Source organism: Molossus molossus, unplaced genomic scaffold, assembly GCF_014108415.1.
Source record: "Molossus molossus isolate mMolMol1 unplaced genomic scaffold, mMolMol1.p scaffold_m16_p_1, whole genome shotgun sequence".
NCBI lineage: Eukaryota > Metazoa > Chordata > Mammalia > Chiroptera > Molossidae > Molossus > Molossus molossus.
In genome coordinates this window covers 126929688-126949450 of record NW_023425344.1, presented here as the reverse complement: position 1 = coordinate 126949450, position 19763 = coordinate 126929688, and the positions used below count along the sequence as shown (strand labels likewise).

Below are 19763 nucleotides of genomic sequence, written 5' to 3'. Positions count from 1 at the left end.
AGGTTAATGTCCAAAATATATAGAGTACTCATAAAACTCAACAGAAGGAAGACAAAGAACCCAATTAAAAAATGGACAGAGGAGCTGAACAGACACCTCTCCAAACAGGACATACAAATGGCCAGGAGACATATGAAGAAACACTTAACATCACTAATCATCAGAGAGATGCAAATTAAACAACAATGAGGTATCACCTCACACCTGTCAGAATGGCCACCATCAACAAATCATCAAACAAGTATTGGCGAGGGTGTGGAGAAAAGGGGACTCCACTACACTGCTGGTGGGAATGCAGACTGGTGTAGCCACTATGGAAAACAATATGGTGTTACCTCAAAAAATTAAAAATTGAACTTCAATTTGATCCAGTGATCCCACTTCTAGGAATATACCATAAGAAGCCTGAAACACCAATCAGAAAGAATATATGTACCCCCATGTTCATAGCAGCACTATTTACAATAGCTAAGATCTGGAAAGAGCCCAAGTGTCCCTCAGTAGACAAATGGATAAAAAAGCAGTGGTACATATACACAATGGAGTACTATGCAGCTGTAAGAAAGAAAGATCTCTTATCCTTTGAGACCACATGGAGAACCTGGAAAATATTATCCTAAGTGAAACAAGCAAAGCAGAAAAAGACATATACCACATGATCTCACTTATTTGAGGAATATAATGAACATAACAGTCTGAGGAATAGGTGGACACAGAAACATGGAAGGAGGGTACAGACTGACAACCCTCAGAAGGGGTGGGGGGGGGAGAGAAGAGATAAACCACAGAACTTATATGCATGTACACATAACCAATGGACATGGATAACAAAGCATGGGACAGGATGGGGGTAATGGGGTGGAGGGTGCCACTGGGGTAAAAAAGGAGAATCATCTGTAACAAATATAAAAATAAAAATAAAAAAACAATAAAATAAATAAAACTTTAATTCAAAATGAGATATGCATCCCTATGTTCTATGCTTATTCCAGGATTCTGATGAATAGCCAAGATCTAGAACCAACCTAGATGTCAATCAATAGAAGAACAGACAAAAAAGTGGCATATATACAGGGGTTGGCAAAAGTAGGTTTACAATTATAATACAACTAAGTAATATAATAGTAGAAGAGTAAACTGTTTCTTAGACTCACAACTGTAAACCTACTTTTGCCCACCCCTGTACACACGAATACACACAAAAGAATACTATTCAGTAATAAAAAAAATAAAAATAAATAAATCTTGCCTTTATGATAATAAAATTGGATCTGGAGGGTATTATGCTAAGTGAATAAAGACAGACAAATATCAAATTGGTTTCATTTATATGTAGAATCTTAAAATTTAAACACTAAGTTTGTTAAATGGATATTTAAAAAGTAAAGCCAAAGATAATTTAAAAGACAAATTTTCGAAAGCAACAGTGGAAACTACACTGACCTTTTCCCAGGACGAAACTAGAGTTAAAAATAAAATATAGCTCTGGCTGGTTTGCTCAACAGTTAGAGTGCCAGCCCGTGAACCAAAAGGTCTCAGATTCAATTCCAGTCAAAGGCACATACCTCAGTTGCAGTTTGATCCCCGGTGTTGGTTGGGGTCATGTGGGAGGCAACCAGTCCATGGTATGTCTCATTCACATTGATGTTTCTCTTGCTCTCTCCCTCTCTTTCTCCCTCCCTCCCACTCTATCTGAAAATCAATGAAAAAGTGTCCGTGTGTGAGGATTTAGAAATAAATAAATATATAAACATAGAAAAATCACCCTGAATAATGAACTGAAGACTACCTAGAGAGAACTCCTATAACCAAGGACACAAAAAGGAGCCCATATCAAGACTGGTAGGAAGCGCAGAGGGGCAAGAGGGTTGGCTGAGTTCCCATAGGCAGCTGCTGATGACAGAGGAATATTTCAGCTGTGGGAGATTCCCACTGAAAAGGCTGGGGTCTAAACCCGAAGCTGGGCTCCCCAACCCAGAGTAACAGACTGGGATGGGTGCCCATATAACACTTGGCTGTGAAAAGAACCAGACGGTTTTGTTCAGCTGGGAGAGAGGGCTAGAAAAACAGACACCCTCTTAAGGAACCAACACACTAAATTGGGTTTGTAGCCACTCACCTTGGGCTCTTTGCAGAGGGAGGGCAGAGTGGACTAGAGCTGCATGAGGGGAGTCTGTGACCAGTGGATGTGAGGAGAGTGCTGGGAAGGCAGCCACCAGGATCCCTGTGTTGTATCAATCCCCCATGCTGTAAAAGCCATGTTTCTCATGCACAGTCTTCCTATCAAAGCAGCTTTAGCTTAGGAAGAAGCAACTGCAGCACCCATTGAAAATTTGCTTGACCTTCCCTGTAAAGTTTAGGCCTGGATGAGGACTACAGCCTGAGGCTCAGTAAATGAATATGAATAATAGTCAGATTGCAAGCAGAAGTAGATCTTGGGTACTTTATGTCTTTTCCTGACCTGCTCTTCTGCCCCAGGCTAGTAAAACCAGACTTTGATGGTCAGCTTGGTCCTATCCATACACACCCAGCCCAAGCAGAGGGTGCCACAGGCAGCAGATCACTCCAAAGAGATGCCAAACTGATAAACCCAGTGGAAAGCTTCACTCAAAAACAGAGCAGGAACCAATGAGCTTCACAAGCAATATATCCACAGGGAGATCCTGATAGGCTCCAAACCCTGCTGAATGGAACTACACTTCATGTGATAAGCACTGCACAGAAGCTTGTATGTTGCGTTGGGGGTTGAACATGACTATGAGACAGCCTGAGTGTTGAGCCCACTCACAAATGGGCCAATAGCAATCAAGACTCCATTACTATAGGAGTGTCCACAGAAAGCAGATGAGGGACATTATTAGAGCACTTAGGTCTAGTGATCAGAGAGATTATACCACTTATACCACTGGGTCCCACAGGTCACCTACTACACAAGACCACCCTACCTAGCCTGACTGGTGTGGATCAATGGTTGAGCATCAACCCATGTACCAAGAGGTCGCTACTTCAATTCCTGGCCAGGGCATTTGCCCAGGTTGTGGGCCAAATCCCCAGTGGGGGGGCATACAGGAGGCGGCCAATCGATGTTCTCTCTCATCAATGTTTCCATCTCTCTCTCCCTCTCTCTTCCTCTCCCATCAATCAATCAATGGACCACCCTACCTAGACTGGGAATCATAGCAGTTCTACCTAATACAAAGAAACAAACCCAAAACAGGCTGACATAATGAGGAAACAAATAAACAAGCCCCAACTGAAAGAACAAAAGAATTATCCAGAAGAGGAGCTAAATGAAATGAACATGAGCAATTTATCAGATATAGAGCAGAGTAGTGATTATAAGGATGCTCAACATCAAGAAAAAAGTTATAGAAACTATAGAAATCAGCCAGTTGGAAATGAAAAATGATACAGCAAAATTGAAGAATACACTGGAAGGAATACACAGAAGATTAGAGGAAGCCAAAAATAAGATCAGCAAATTAAAACACAGGGCAGAAAAAAACAATTCACGCAATCAGTAAACCAAAAAAATAAAACAAATAATTAAAAAACAGGATGGCACTTTAAGAGAGCTGTGGGACAATATGAAATGTAACAACATCTTCATCATAGGAGTACCAGAAGAAGAAAAGAGTGAGCAAGAGTTAGAGAACCTGACTGAAGAAACAATGGCATAAAACTTCCCTAACCCGGTGAAGGAAAAGGTCATACAAGTGCAGGATGCACAGAGACTTCCAAGCAAAAAACCCAAAGAGGACCATGCCAAGACACATCCTAATTAAAATACTACAAGTTAAAGACAAAGAGAGAATCTTAGAGGCAGCAAGAGAAAAGCAACATGTTACCAACAAAGGAGCTCCCATAGGCTGAAGGCTGATTTCTCAACAGAAAAACTACAGGTCAGAAGGAAATAGAATGAAGTATACAAGATAATGAAAAGGAAGGATATGAAACAAAGACTACTCTATCCACAAGGCTATCATTCAAAACAGAAGGTGAAATAAAGAGCTTCCCAGATATAAAAAGGTTGAGGAATTTATTACTACCAAGTCAACTTTGCAAGAAACATTAAAAAGACTGTGTAATAAGAAAAAGAAATAGAAAGAAATACAGGCATAATGAATAAAAATGGCAGTTATTAAGTACCTATCAATAATAACCTTAAATATAAATGGTTAAATGCCCCAATCAAAAGATATAGGGTAGCTGAATGGATAAGAAAACATGACCGATATATATGCTGTATATAAGAGACCTACCGTAAAATAAAAGACTTATACAGGATAAAAGTAAAGGGATGGAAAAAAAATTTTTTCCATGCAAATGGAAACAAAAAAAAAAAGCTGAGATAGCAATATTTGTATCTGATGAAATAGACTTCAAAATGAAGGCCATAACAAGAGACAAAGAAGGTCACTACATACTACTAAAATGCTTGACACAAAAAAGGATATAACCATGGTAAAAATATATGTACCCAATATAAGAGCACCAAAATATATTTAAAAACTTCTGGAGGCTGGGAAGTTGTGGCTCACTGGATTGAGTATTGTTCCATGGACTGAGGGGTCTCAGTTCAATTCCTAGTCAGGACACATGTCCAGATTGCAGGCTCCTGAGTTGGGGGGCATGCAAGGGGCAGTCAATCAATGTTTCTCTCTCACATCTATGTTTCTGGCTCACCCTTCCTCTCTCTCTAAAAAATCAATAAAAATATATTTTCAAAAAACTCCTGGAGGACTTTAAGGGAGAGATAAACAGCAATGGAATCATACTAGGGGGCTATAACACCCACTGACATCACTGGATAGATCTTCAAGACACAAAATCAAAAAGAAAACAAAGACCCTAAGCAATACACTAGATCAGATGAATTTAACTTAAATTCACATATATTTCACCCCAAAGCTGCAAAATATACATTCTTCTCAAGTGTACATGGGACATTTTCAAAGACAGACCACATGTTAGGACACAAATTAAGTCTTTACAAGTTCAAGAAGACTAAAAGCATATCAACTATCTTCTCAGATCACAATGGCATAAAACTAGAAATCAATTACGTACTATATAAACACTCTAAAAATCATTCAAACACACAGAGGCTAAAAAGCACATTATTAAACACTGAATGGATCACCAATGAGATCAAGAAAGAAATTTTTAAAACTTCCTGGAAACAAACGAAAATGAACACAAAACAAAACAAAATCTTTGGGACACAGTGAAAGCAGTCCAGAGAGGAAAGTTCATAGCACTACAGGACTACCTCAAGAAACAAGAATATTTTCTAATAAACTTTCTAATCCTATATCCTAAAGAATTAGAAACAAGAAAAGCCCAAAGTAAAAGGAAACAAATAATAAAGATCAGAGAGGAAATAAATAACATAGAAACTAAAAAAATAAAATATAATAAAAAGATCAATGAAACCAAGAGCTGGTTCTTTGAAAAGATAACAAAGATTCATGAACCTCTAGTCAGACATACCAACAAACAAAGAGAAAGGACCCAAAGAAATAAAATGAGAAATGAAATAGAGGAAGTAACAACTGATGACACAGAAATACAAAGGATTGTAAGAAAATACTAAGAACAACTATTTGCCAACATTTTAGACAACCTAGGCAAAATGGACAGATTCCTAGAATCATATAATCCTCCAAAACTCAACCAGGAGTAGTTTAGAAAACCTACACAGACCAATAACAACAAATGAAATTGAAGCAGTAATCAATAAACTCCCAGCAAACAAAAACCTTGGTCCAGACAGCTTCACAGGGGAGTTTTACCAAACATGCAAAGAAGAACTAACACCTCTTCTCCTAAAACCATTCCAAAAAATTCAAGAGGAAGGAAGACTTCCAAGCTCTTTTAATGAGGCCAGCATAATCCTAATTCCAAAACCAGATAAAGACACCACAAGGACAGAGAATTACAAGCCAAAATCCCTGAAAAACATAGACAACAAAATATTAGCAAATCAGATTCAGCAGTATTTTAAAAATTATTCACCATGACCAAATGGGATTATCACAGGGATGCCTGCCTGGTACAATATTCACAAATCAATAAATTTGATACACCATATAAACAAAAAGATAAAAGTCATATAATCAAATCAACAGATACAAAAAAAAAAAAAAAAGCATTAAAAAAAACCTAGCACACATTTTGGATAAAAACTTTCAGCGAAGTGGAAATAGAGAAATCATGCTTCAACATTATAAAGGCCATATATAACCAATCTACAGCCAACATAATACCAATGAGCAAAAACTAAAAGCATTTCCCTTATTTCACCACTGTTATTCAACATAGTACTGGAAGTCTTAGCCAAAGCAATCAGACAAGAAGAAAAAATAAAAAGCATCCAAATAGGAAAGCAGAAAGTAAAACTGTCATTATTTGCTAATGACATGATATTGTATACAGAAAACCCTAAAGACTCCACCAAAAACTACTGGATTTAATAAATGAATAGAGCAATGTAACAGGATACAAAATTAACATCCAGAAATTGATGGCATTATTATATATCAGTAATGAACACTCAGAAAGAGAAATTAAAAAAACAATCCCATTTACCACTGCAACGTAAAAATTAAGATACGTGGGAATAAACTTAACCACGGAGGTAAAAGAACTGTTCTCAGAAAACTACAAGATATTGAAAAAATAAATAGAGGAAGATATAACAAAGTAGAAGCATATACCATGTTCATAGATTGGAATAATCAACATCATTAAAATGTCAACACTACCCAAAGCAATCTATAGATTTAATTCAATAACAATTAAAATACTAATGGCACATTTCATAAATCTAAAACAAACACTCCAAAAAGTTGTATGGAACAAAAAAACACTCAGAATAGTCACAACGTTCTTGAGAAAGTGGAACAAAGTAGGAGGGATCATAATATCAGAATAGTAAGCAGCTATAAAACAGAAAGATATCTTACCCTTTGAGACAACATGGAGGAACCTGGACAGTATTATGCTAAGTGAAATAAGGCTTTCATTATTTGCTAATGACATGATATTGTACACAGAAAACCCTAAAGACTTGAAAGACAAGTATCACATGATCTCACTTAATTGTGAAAGCTAATGAGGAAAATAAACTGACAAACAAAATATCAGAGACATGGAAGTAGGGAAAAGACTGACATACCTCAGAGGGAAAGGAGGTGGGGAAGAGACATGCATATATACATGACCAATGGACACAGACAATATTATCATGAAGGTGGTAGGGAAGGAGAGTTGGGCAGAGGGGTCAGTATGAAAAAAATAAGAAACATCTGCAATACTTTCAACAATATATTTAAAAAAATTAAAAATAAGATAAATTCAGTACATATTACACCTTTCTTTTTACTAAATTTTTTTCTTTATTGACTTTAGAGAGAGAGGGAGAGGGAGAGGGAGAGAGAGATAGAAACATCGATGAGACAGAACATTGATTGGCCGCTTCCTGCATGCCTCCCACTAAAGATCTGGCCCACGACCTGGGCATGTGCCCTGACCGGGAATCGAACTGGCAACCTCCTGGTGTATGGGTCAACACTCAACCACTGAGCCATACCAGTCGGGCCACATTACCTTTTATGTGAATATCACTTCATCTAGAGATATGAATATAAATCAAAACCTTCATGAAGGAAGACATGGGCACTTATTTGGCTACATGAAATACTACCCTATATAGGGGAAATGCTTATTGAATACATAACCATTTTAAACAAGTAAAATTATATCCATTTTCTTCATAGCACTGATATTCAGTGGAAAAAAAGGACAAAGTTTAAACGTGCAACAGTAAAAAAAAAAAAAAAAAATTAGTGTAGACTCTATAAATGCAATATTTTGCATTCATTAAAAATATCAATTTTGTTCTACTCTATTAGAATCCCAAAACTGTTTTACAGTGATAGATACATGTTATATAAAACAAAAAGTCAGTGCGGTAGAAGTGACTCATTGCCAATGAGCACCTAACCTTCCACCATGCCTCCCTGTGTTGCAGAGGCTGGAAGGCTAAAGTCCATTTTCTAAACTCCCCAGCAGCTAAGGATCTAGTGCAAATTGCATTCTGCACATTTGTATTCAACAGTTTCAGATTTTAATTATGGTTGTAAAACAAATAGCAAATTCTTATGCTATTGGTACTAGCAAGTATAGGTATGGAGATATAGTTTTCTAAGGCATATCTGGGTTCAGTTCCCAGGTGACAATATATAAGGTGGGAACACCTGGAGACAGAGTGCTAGTGTCTAGTGGGCAGAGGCATATGGGAAAAGTCAGGTCCCCACCCTACAGCCCTACCTTCTTCCCTGGGCAGGCCAAATGTATAGTACCATGTTCAGAAAAATCCTTGAGGCTCAGCCTAGGGGCTGCTTTTCAGGTCCTTTAAATGATCTTCTGAGAAACAAATTCTTAGTATTAAGTCCTTTTATATTTAAAATGGATATAGTAGTTCTATCTGCTACAACTGAAACTGAACCAGACCCCGAGATTTTAATCGAATTAAAAAGGAAACAATGATTACCCTCAAAGACTTCTGACCCACTATCCTTCAACTATGGTAAAACCTGTTTATAAGGTAATGAATTTTTTTTCCATCAACATTTATCCCCTCTATATCCTCTTCTACCTCCACTCACTCCTTTCCCCCCATGAGTTCTTTCTTTTTCTTAATCCCTCCACCCCATCGCACAACCCTAACTTGTTTATTTTTGTGAAAATTAGTTCTATTTCCTAATGTCATGACATGTATTCATAAATTGGATTCTGCTTCTACAGCCAGTTTACTGCACAATAAAGCATTCTAAAATCTCAAGCTAATCTCACAGAGAAACACTCCAAATTCTTCATCAAATATATAATAAAATGTTTCAGAAGAGTGAATCTTACTATTAAAGCCCTAATCCAAAATAAAAAATAAAAAATAAATCAGAGATTTCAGTACACTGCTTTTCCCTGGTAGATGTTCCTCAGTTTATACCTATGTATTACATAAATGTTTTCTTGAGCTAGTGCAAAGAAATTTGTAGAAATGCAAAACCAACTTTAAAAAAATATTTAAAATATTCACACAGATGCAACAAATAAACTTTAAGAGACATTAATTTTAATATGTGACAAGTATATTTCCGTATTTCTCAATATATACTACACTCACACACACACACACACAGTGGGCTAACATTGAAAAATGTTCATTGATTCATTCAACAGATGCTTACTGAGCATTTATTCCACAAGTTCAGTAGTGAAAATGTCAAACACAGGTTAAAGCTCATTAGGTAAAAGATTATAGGTGTAATGGAACAAGATGAAAAGGGTTCTGTAGAAATATATGACAACAAGCATTAACAAACAAATTGGAAAAAGTAAACTAAATAGACTAAAATACTTAGGTCATGGACTAAAAGTAGGTCAGAGAGGAAAATCTTATTTTCCAGATTACAGTACACTTCCATTTTGGAAGGAGATAAAATTATAAATGAGTAGTTAGAATAAATGACCATGAAGTCTACTCTCATCCTTTAATCTCCATTGTTATCATTTATTTAATGTATCTCTCATAAGCCAATATGAGTATCTGCTTATATGTGAGTAAAATATCCCTGTAGAAATATGCAAAAAGCTATCAAGGGTGTTTGCCCATGAAGAGAAACAGAGATAGGACAAGGGACAAGTTAGGGACTTTACATTTACATACTTCATATCAAAAAGTTTGCATTTTTAATCATATGAATATATTATCTATTCAAAAATAGATAAATGTACACCATATATAGCACAAATTTATCAGAAAATTCAAGGGTAGTATAAAATAGAAAGTTATCTGACCTTTGAGGTAAAAGTCAATAAGTACATACACAAAGGACTATCATGAAGAAACTAAGAATACACAAAATAGAAGTGGTTACCTTCCTGTCACAGGTTTTAGGGCTACCAGCAGTGTTTTGCTTCAGGAAGCCAGCTGTTGTTGACCAGCGTGTGGGGTTTTTTCGTGAAGGCTCTTCAGAGGAAAAATTACTATCACTGACAGAGTTTGAGAGGCCAATTAAAGCTGGGTCACTGCTTCGCCGGACATGAAGAGGCATATCTACAAATACAAAACAGCATTTTGGTTTTTTTTTTAAAGATAACTAATATCAGAAAACTACGTTAGGATAAAAGTAGTTAAATCCCTAGATCAGCTTTCTAAACAGAAATTCCATTAGTTCCTTTAAAACAATTTATGGCAAAAGAAATGTGATATGTAAGGGATGACCTGCTCTGAAGTAAGACCACCTAGGCTTGAATTTGTGCTTCACCATTTGTTACCTGTGTATTCTGGGCAAGTTGCCTAACTAGCCTCTGTCTCTAGTACATTTGTAGGCAAATGGCAATAAAATAGTACTCCTTTCTGTGATGACTAAATGAGATAAAATGCTTAAAACAGTGCCAGACACAGTGTGCACTTAACAGAGAGTAATAATAACCATTACTGCATTATTATCCTAATATTTCTAAATAAAATATATATTCTAAAAATTAAAAATAAATAATAATTCTAAGCCATGAAACAAATTACATCAAATTTTTAATCATATCTGCTGGATTAAAAATACAGAATCTAAACAGTGTTTGGTTACTAAAGAATTCTGCTGAATAAATATTTCTTTTGTTCAATAAAGTATTATCAGAAAGTTAATCATATTTCGTGTCCTTAAGATTAAAAACATCTTGAAAGAAACAGGCTAATAAACAAGTAGCTTCTAGTATATATGGACATAAAAGATATGTGTTAATAACTGTAATCATTTAAGAGATGAGTTTGCAATCTCTGTAACAAAACGGGCAAGACATTCAGGCTAACGTTTGTATCAGTAGCACTGAGAACACATTGGCAGAAACAATTACTGTTACAGTGTAGAAGAAACAGAGAGAAAAATAAAAGCATGTGAGTCTGTAACATTGATAATCAAACCCAAAAGCCCCACTCATCAACTGAGAGAAATCACTCAAAAACATGACAAAAAAATTAGATTGAATTACGTTAAATCTGTTTTCAAAAACCAGGATGCAAGTTAAATATTTATAAAAAGGCTCTAACAAAACAGCTTTAACAGTGTACTAAACTCATCATTTACTCTACATTTTTAGAACACTGATGCATTCACTGGTCAATAATGTAATTGCATAAAACCTTAAGGATACTGAACTAAAGACATTTAAGGTTAGATTTAAATCACTGTCAATCCAATAATCTCAAAGATGTTAAAGCAAATTACAAATTATCAGAGAAAATAAAACCATATGAATTGTAATAATATCACATTTAAAATTTGCTTCTACATCATGAATATTTAATAATGATGAAGCCTAAGTGACATTACCACAGGAAAACATGCTGGACATTTAATATTGTTGGTGGTTACCTTATTAGCAGAGAAAAAAAACAAAAACCTGAAACTTATAGAGAAGAATAATTTCCAATATATAAGTATGGATAATCACTCTCACAATAACTTCAGAAAATATACATTTAAGAATCAATACTACAATGTTTTTAATATAAAAATATTTTCTCTAAATTAACAAAATTGTTCACAGATTCACCAAATTCAAAATGTAAGCAGAAAGCAACAAAATGGGGAAGGGGCAGTTATAATACTCTTCTTAGATATGGGTTCTGTTGCTTTATTCATATGGGGCTCTTAATTGTTTAGTTGTTCAAGAACTCTGCACATCTCAATACCTGTGTATGCATGTGTGTGCGTGCGTGCGTGCGTGAGTGTGTGTAAGTCTAAAAGAAGCACTATTAGTTCACAAAAGAACTTTTAAAGATGGTATAGAGCCCAGTCCAGTTTGGCTCAGTGGTTAGAGCCTCAACCCGCAGACCAAAAAGTTCTGGGTTCAGTTCCGGCTAAGGGCATGTATGTTCCTCGCTTGAAGTTTGTTTCCGGCCCAGGTGGGTGGCAGCCACTGGATGTGTCTCTCTCACATCGATGTTTCTCTCTCTCTGTTCCCTCCTACTCTATCTGAAGATAAATACAAAAAATGTCCTCAGGTGAGGATTAAAAAAATAAATAAATACATACATACATACATACATACATAAATACAATACAATACAATACAATACAATACAATACAATACAATACAATACAATACAATACAAATGGTATAGAGGCAATGACCAAAAAGGACTACCCACAATAATGAAATAACCACAAAAAAGTGCATTTCAACCCCAAACTGCATTTGATTAGACACAATAAAACAGCTTTCTCTACTTGTTTTTGAAAAATTTCCCAGAAGAAATAAGTTGCATACGTGATTCAGATTAGATTAATAACTAGAACCATCATCTGATGGGACATAATAATTGTATTAATCTATTACTATGAAACAGACAAAAATAATTAGCATTGTACCTTTTTGTATCTGTTACTCTCAACACTGCATACACGCAGGAAAGAAAGGTGAAGGGAGGTTAGGTGGGTCATAGCAGAGGGCCAGGCAGCATTTACTGCACAAATGGCAATGTGCAGGACACCCCTAGAGGTGTGCTATCAGGCACCCCTGCCTGTGAATTCTTGACATAACTTTTTATTTTCATTTTAGTATTATCTATAAAGCAATTCATATAAATATCACCCGGATCTTTCATATGTTCTACCTCATCACCAAGTAGTCCCAAGCAAAATATGACTCATGATTAGATTTGTATCCACTGTCAGATTCAGGAAGGAGTCTAAGATTTGATTAACAGGTTAATGAAAAAAGCAACAACAAAAAAAACAGAATTCAACTTAAAAAGTAAACTATGCAATCTCACCAAAAGAATGCCAAATGGCGTCATAATTATCTTAAAATGAAGGTTTTTCTGCAGTTTGATGCAGAACCAAGTCATAACAGTGCACACAAGCAGCATAACGAGGTCTAAACGGCAAGACTCGAGCCACAGAACCTCAGCTTACATTATGCAGCCTGCAATTCAAAATCAGTAGTAACACATCACTGTTTTTCACACTGATGGTACAAACTTACATTTTTATTGGTTTATAATTTCTTCTTGGTTTTATGACTAAATGAAAATTATAAGGCATTTTCATCTGGTTTATACATGCACATACACTATACACACACACACACATTTAAATAATGTATTAGAACCAATTATTTAACTTGCAGCAATCTAAATTGTTTTGCTTTAATAAGTCCCTACATCAGTCACAATGAAGAAAGATGTAACTCCACAGATAAAAAAGTTGGAGCTCATATAAATCAAGAGAAGCACATGAACAAGTTTTTTGACCAGAACTTCAGACGTCTGGGTCAGTCTACCCAAATTGCAAAATCAATTCTATTATTCAACAGTTCATAGGAATAGAAATTTTATTTCTAGTTACAGCACATGAAAATATGTCTCAACCTGGCCAGTTTGGATCAGTGGTTGGAGTATCGGCCTGCAGACCAGAAAGTCCCAGGTTCACTTCCCACTACACATGCCAAAAAAAAAAAGTCTCAATTTTGAAAAAGGGATGAAATATATTGTTTTCAAAGTAAAATGATAAACACTGAGATATCATACACTGGTTTTAACAAATAGCATTATTTGAATTGGGTGAATTAAAGAAATATTACTTTAGCTATACATACATATTAAAACAACAGGCATTCCAATTTTGGAAATGTTAAAAGAGGATAAATTAGAAAAACAACAATAACTGGTTTAACTGAGAAAGTATAACGTATGTATAAGATAAAAAAAATGCCCCAAAGAAGAAAGGCCTATACCAGGCCTCCTCAAACATTCACCTCAGGATCCATTCACACTCTGAAAATTACTGAAGACCCCAAGAGCTTTTGTTTATATGGGGTATAGCTAAGAATAGTTACCGTATTAGAAATAAAAATACACCCAGGAAAGTAAGACTTGACAGACAGCATGTTTAAAATTAAACCATTACATGTCAATTTAAAGAAAAGAATTATATAAAAATTCTCTTTTACAAAAAGCAAAGTTATTGTGAGTATAGCACTGTTTTACATTTTGCTTAATAGAAGACATCTGGGTTCTCACCTCTGCTTCTGCATTCGATCAACTACAACATGACAAAGTATTTTTAAAAAACTCTACAAATATTTAGCTGGTAGAGGAAATAGTATTATAATTTTGAATATCTTCTTTTGATACCAAAACAAAACCTGACAAATGAATTTCTCAAAGATTAGCTACAATATGGAATGTAATCATTTCATTCTTTGTTACATTACAATCTATTTGTGTTACACTTTAAATGCATTGTAAACCAATGAAAAAATTTGTAACGAGTTATTTGGAATATATTAGTAATTGAGTTATGCCAATTTTCCAAACGCTGATATATTTCTTCATATCAGAAAGTCACATATGTGAACATCACTACCAATTTCATCAGAAAAGTCACTGAGCATTGGAAAATTGTCATGCTCACAGCAGGATATAAGTTTTCCAATATCTAATTTTCACTAGAAAGCTTAACGGTTATCTTTGGCAACAAATACTGTCAGTTGTTTGCCTTGAAGTGACAGGCTCACTTCATTTGTTTTCTAGCTTTTACAGACACCAAAGGCTAAATAACCACATTTTTTTCTGTCCTTCTTTCATATAAAAATGATGTTCCATTACCAAATGGCTACTTCAGATCACAACTCAAGCCATCACATAAAAGTTTTCCTAAAGACACCACTGATCTTCCCATTTTGTTACTCAAAATATTAATCTGTGTTCTCAGGGGTCAGGATTATAAAAAAGTAATCATTCTTGCTACTTCATCAAGGACAGTAGATTAAAATGGCTTATAAAAAAAACAACTGTGCATGTGCTGGGTGAACACACATGGTGGCAGTGCTTTGATATGTGCTAAGGGGCCTGCATTTTACACATCAGTGCTTGGACATCAATGATTAGGATGGCAACCCAGCAAACAACACAAAATGTATCTTAGTAAGTGTATGAAAAAAAGGTTTTCCCTTACTGTCTCCTTTAAACAGTCTTAGTGACTCATAAGGACCCACAGACCACACACGAAGAACACTGGGCCAGACTTGAACCTGGTAAGTTGGCTCACCTCTCCAGGCCTATGTCTCCTAATCTATAAAACCAGAGGATGCACTGATGGAGTCTGATCTTTTTCATGCTAAAATATGTGATTCCACATAAGTTTATACACTTCTAAACCAGGAATCACTCACCAAGCCTCATCCCAGTAGAACTTAATAACACTTTGAAAATATACTTAAAAAATAATAAAATCATTTCAAACCCTTATTAGAAACCATTATGAGGTGCCTCAAAACAGGTTAAAGTACTACAAGCAACACTTGAGAAGGAAAATACACCAGATTTACAGGTAATGGTGCAGAAGTAGCTACTAATGTCACGGGGTCTTTTGACAAGTTGACCCTGATTTTATAGAAAAACAGCATAAAATGGGAACTTAACCAATAAAATGAATCATAAAACCCAACTGCCTGGTACATCTGACATGTTTCTCACCTTTCACTGTCCTGATGATACATATACTATATAAAGAATGCACATTTGTCTTGGCTTCAGAGGACTAAAATGTGAATACAGCCTTTTTCCTCTATGAGTTGTTCACGTTTCTGGGGCCCACAGTGGATTTCAGTATTATTAGTATTCTGATGTAATTTGGGTTATTTACAGTAATTGAAAATAATAGAAACTTCTCATTTAAGGTAATTTGGCCATTATTACTAAAATTCCTCATCCTCAATTTTAAGAAAATCAATACATTTAAAAACACAATGATAATTCTTGACCCATAATATTCTGACTTATTTAACATATAGATTTTTAAAGCATATCCTCTAAAATATTAAAAAGAAAATTCAAAGATGAGGTCTTCAATGATTAAGCTGCTGGCTGAAGCACACAGGCACTGGTGCAATGACAACAGGTCCGGGCGGGCGGCAGAGACTGATGTGTGCATAAAACAGCAATAAACACTCATCACAAGATTTGAAATTCTCTGTGGCACTAGTTCACTGTACATATTGATATGCTTCTCCAACAGGGTGCCTTTTCAATAAGAGGAAAATGGCAAATTTAATAATAAATTACAAAAGGGCAGATATATAAATTTTTTACTGTTAAATATCCCACCCTTACTCCTAATCAGCTTTTCCACTGCTTCTAAATTATTTAACCTCTCAAGGCGATGAACAAACCTTTTCCAAGAAGAGAGACATAAGCCAACAAGGTATTTAATCAAACCTAAAAATAACATACAGTTACACACATTCTATTAGAAGTTATGATGGAAACAGCATAATTAATATTACACAAAATGAAGACCACCTCCCTAATTTATTATATATTTCCAAAAACACCTCACACAGTGAGAAGAACTGTTATTAATGCATGCCATAAGATAAAAACCTGTCATCAGGATTGCAAAACTGACCTTCCAAAACATGTTGCCCCTTTTATAAAGGTATTTATTAGTATTTCACTTACCAAGGTAAAATTCTTGATAGAAATTTGTGGAAAGTAAGGCAGGAAACAAGCTTTAAAAAATAGTGAATGACTCAGAGAGGGGATATAAAATGAGTTTTATCACCCTATTATTATTTTAGATATAAGCAAAAAATAAGTAATATGTAGTTGAAAGTTGCCTTAGAGATAAACTAAAATATCTCATTTATAGATGAGTGCACTAAGACCAGGCAGATAATTTCAGGGTTGGGTCACAAGTCATACTGCTCTGTGACCCAGCTGTAAATGGAAGTTTGTTAACTGACACCTTGCCCTTGCGATTTGGATCTGAAAAAACTGCTGTCTGGTAAGAACTAAACGGTGTCAAATCAACAATATGCTTACATTTCACTAGAGATAACAGGTGCTTTCTTGGGAAGGATGACTTTAAAACATTTCTATAGATAGGATGTCTTCAATGGTTCCACTGAATCTTAGACACTTAGGAGGAAAAAGAACATCAAGGGGAAGAAATGTGTGCGATACTCTAATGTCATGTGAATAGTTTCCAAAGAAAAACCAAGAACTTTTCTGAGGCTCATTAAATTTGCAGCACTAGAATTCTCATTCTGAAACTGAAAATATAACCACCTCAATCAAAAACCCTCCAAATGCCCTGGCCAGTTTGGCTCAGTGGTTAGAGCGTCGGCCTGCGGTCCTGAGAGACCCAGGTTCGGTTCCCGCTAAGGGCATGTACCTCGGCTGCAGTTTGTCCCCGGCCCTGGTCGGTTGTGCGGGTGGCAGCCACTCGATGTGTCCCTTTCATATCGATGTTTCTCTCTCTCCCTCTCTTCCTCTCTCTCCCTCCCACTCTACCTGAACAAAAATGGAAAAATGTCCTCAGGTGAGGATAAAAAAAAAAAAAAAAAAACCCTCCAAATACTCATATGAGTACAAGTAAAAGTGGGGAAATCTTACCAAGACTGGTGAGTTTTGGAAAGTTAATATTGTTGTAATAATACAGTTTTTCAAAATCTTACTATTAAGTAAAATATAAAAGGAGTTATTTCTGTAGTATTTCTTACAACTGCATGTAATTCTACAGTTATTTCAATTTAAAAAAAAAAAAAAAAAAAAACTTCAAAAAGTTAAACAGAAAACCCCAGATGAGAAGTCAATGTCAAGGCCTACAGAAATCAGGACAATAGAAGAGTAAGCTATTTCCTATGACAGTCTTCTCATGATCAATACTCAGTTGCTACACACACAGTATGCACCACATACACTATCCACTCTGATGGCTCCCTCAACATGCCCCACAGTAGGACAACTCTACACTTTACTAAAACCGACAGACTGGGCAGCATATGCCCTCCACACAACCTACAACCTTTGCTGTACAGTGTCCTGTGCTCCTATGGGTTTTCCTCAAATTCATCAAACAGCTGGCTAATTCAGAAAGGGGTATTTAGAAACATTTAATGGAAGGATTGTTTACAAATATGTGGCAGGATTAAAAAAGAGCAGCAAGTGATAAAGTCCCTATGAGGCCTTCACCACCTCCAGGGAAAGGACAGCTACCTGCTGTGGTTTGCAGGGACACAGCTACCAGCATACCACAGCCAGGCAAAGAGGGGACCCAGAAATGACACTTATCTTGGCTTTCTTTCCACCAATGCACTGAAGGTGTATCCACAGGCCTAAGCCAGACCTATGCTACAGAGGACAGAACCTGGTTGATGCTATGTGAGAGGCTGGCCCTGACCACATGGGGCAAAAATGGACAGTGAGTTTGGAGGAGCACAAGGAAGCTATGTAGCTCAGGATGCTAGTAGAATTCCTTCATTCCTTTCTCCACTGCACTTTGTTTCTCTCTCTCTCTTTTTATTTCTTTTATCCTCACCCGAGGACATTTTTCTTTTTTTTTTTCAGTTCAGATAGAGTGGGAGGGATGGGGGGAGAGAGGGAGAGAGAGAGAGAGAGAGAGAGAGAGAGAGAGAGAGAGAGAGAGAGAGAAATATCAACATGAAAGGGATACATCAAGTGGCTGCCTCCCCCACGACCCTGGGTCAGGGACAAACTGCAACCGAGGTATGTGCCCTTAGCAGGAACTGAACCAGGGTCTCTCCGGACCGCAGGCTGACGCTCTAACCACTGAGCAAAACCAGCCAGGGCTGTTTCTACTTCTAATAGCATTAGCCAATCATTTAACTGGAGGACAAACATTCACTTTATTCATTATCACTGCCCCCCCGCCCCCCACAAAAAGCAGGAACTAAAATTTTTAGAAGTTGGTTAAAATACATCATTCAAGAAAAGAAACAAAAAATACTCCCCAGTTGTGAAAGATACAATTCAGGGGTTCCTATCTTATCATTCATGAAGGGTAGAAAACAGTGGTTAAGGTATGTAAGAATAGGCTGTAGAGGTGAAAAGCCTTCACTTTTCTGTTCCTATGTCCTGTAGAAGAGGTTAGGACCAGGCCTGAGGCAGTTATGTAAATGACCATCTGTTTATAAAAATATGAATACGCTACTGAATGCTGTATATAAAAACTTAGTGTCCACAAATGCTCTGCTAAGAAAGCTATAGCTCAGGGGAAATGGTCAGTTAGTCAGAATCCTGAGTACCTACTGGCCCCACCAGGCCACCCCGAGAGTAGAGCCAGCAGTGCTATGCATGGGGATCTTTTCCCTTTCACTAATGTGGTTCCCTGTTTTGTCTGGCTATAGCAGGTATAAGTATGGCTACTTCAATCAACAAATAGTTGTTGAACATCTACTAGACACTATGATTCCTACCGATTTTAAAAACAATGACTGAGGGGTCTTTGAGAATCACTTCCAGATCAATCGCATTCTGAACATTCAAAAGAGGGCAAGTACTTAGCAGACCACCATATGTAGGAGACTGTTTGCATGGCATCCATTTTGCTAAAATCTGCTCTGCCATCTCCTGCCCCAAGGCAGGATACCTCTGTATACAATGTTTCTGCATTCCTTTAAGTAACCATTTACTCAGCCAGTTATGCTCTGTTTGTCTTTTGTTCCACCCGGGATATTTACCTGAAATTGCTTCAGGGTGGTTACCACAAACTTATAGCTTGGCAACAAATGTTCTTGTTTTTCTGCTTCTTGCCCTATATATACTGTGGATCTCCCCAGAATAAACGAGACTTGATCAGAGCCCTGTCTTGTCTCCATTTCTCGTGTCTTTTGTCCCTCCTCATCCTCACTCCCCCTCTAGAGTCCTCGTTGCTCGACCTGCGGG

General features: G+C 36.5%; 1 protein-coding gene across 8 annotated transcripts in view; it reads right to left on the bottom strand.

The window, feature by feature from the left end:
* The window catches only part of PARD3 (par-3 family cell polarity regulator), an 823714-nt gene that overhangs the window by 439081 nt on the left and 364870 nt on the right, over positions 1 to 19763 (bottom strand). For all 8 annotated transcript variants that reach the window (XM_036242174.1, XM_036242150.1, XM_036242158.1 and 5 more), the window contains exon 4: positions 9945 to 10123. In XM_036242174.1, coding sequence (XP_036098067.1) covers positions 9945 to 10123 — 179 coding nt within the window. The remainder of the gene's footprint in view (positions 1 to 9944; positions 10124 to 19763) is intronic.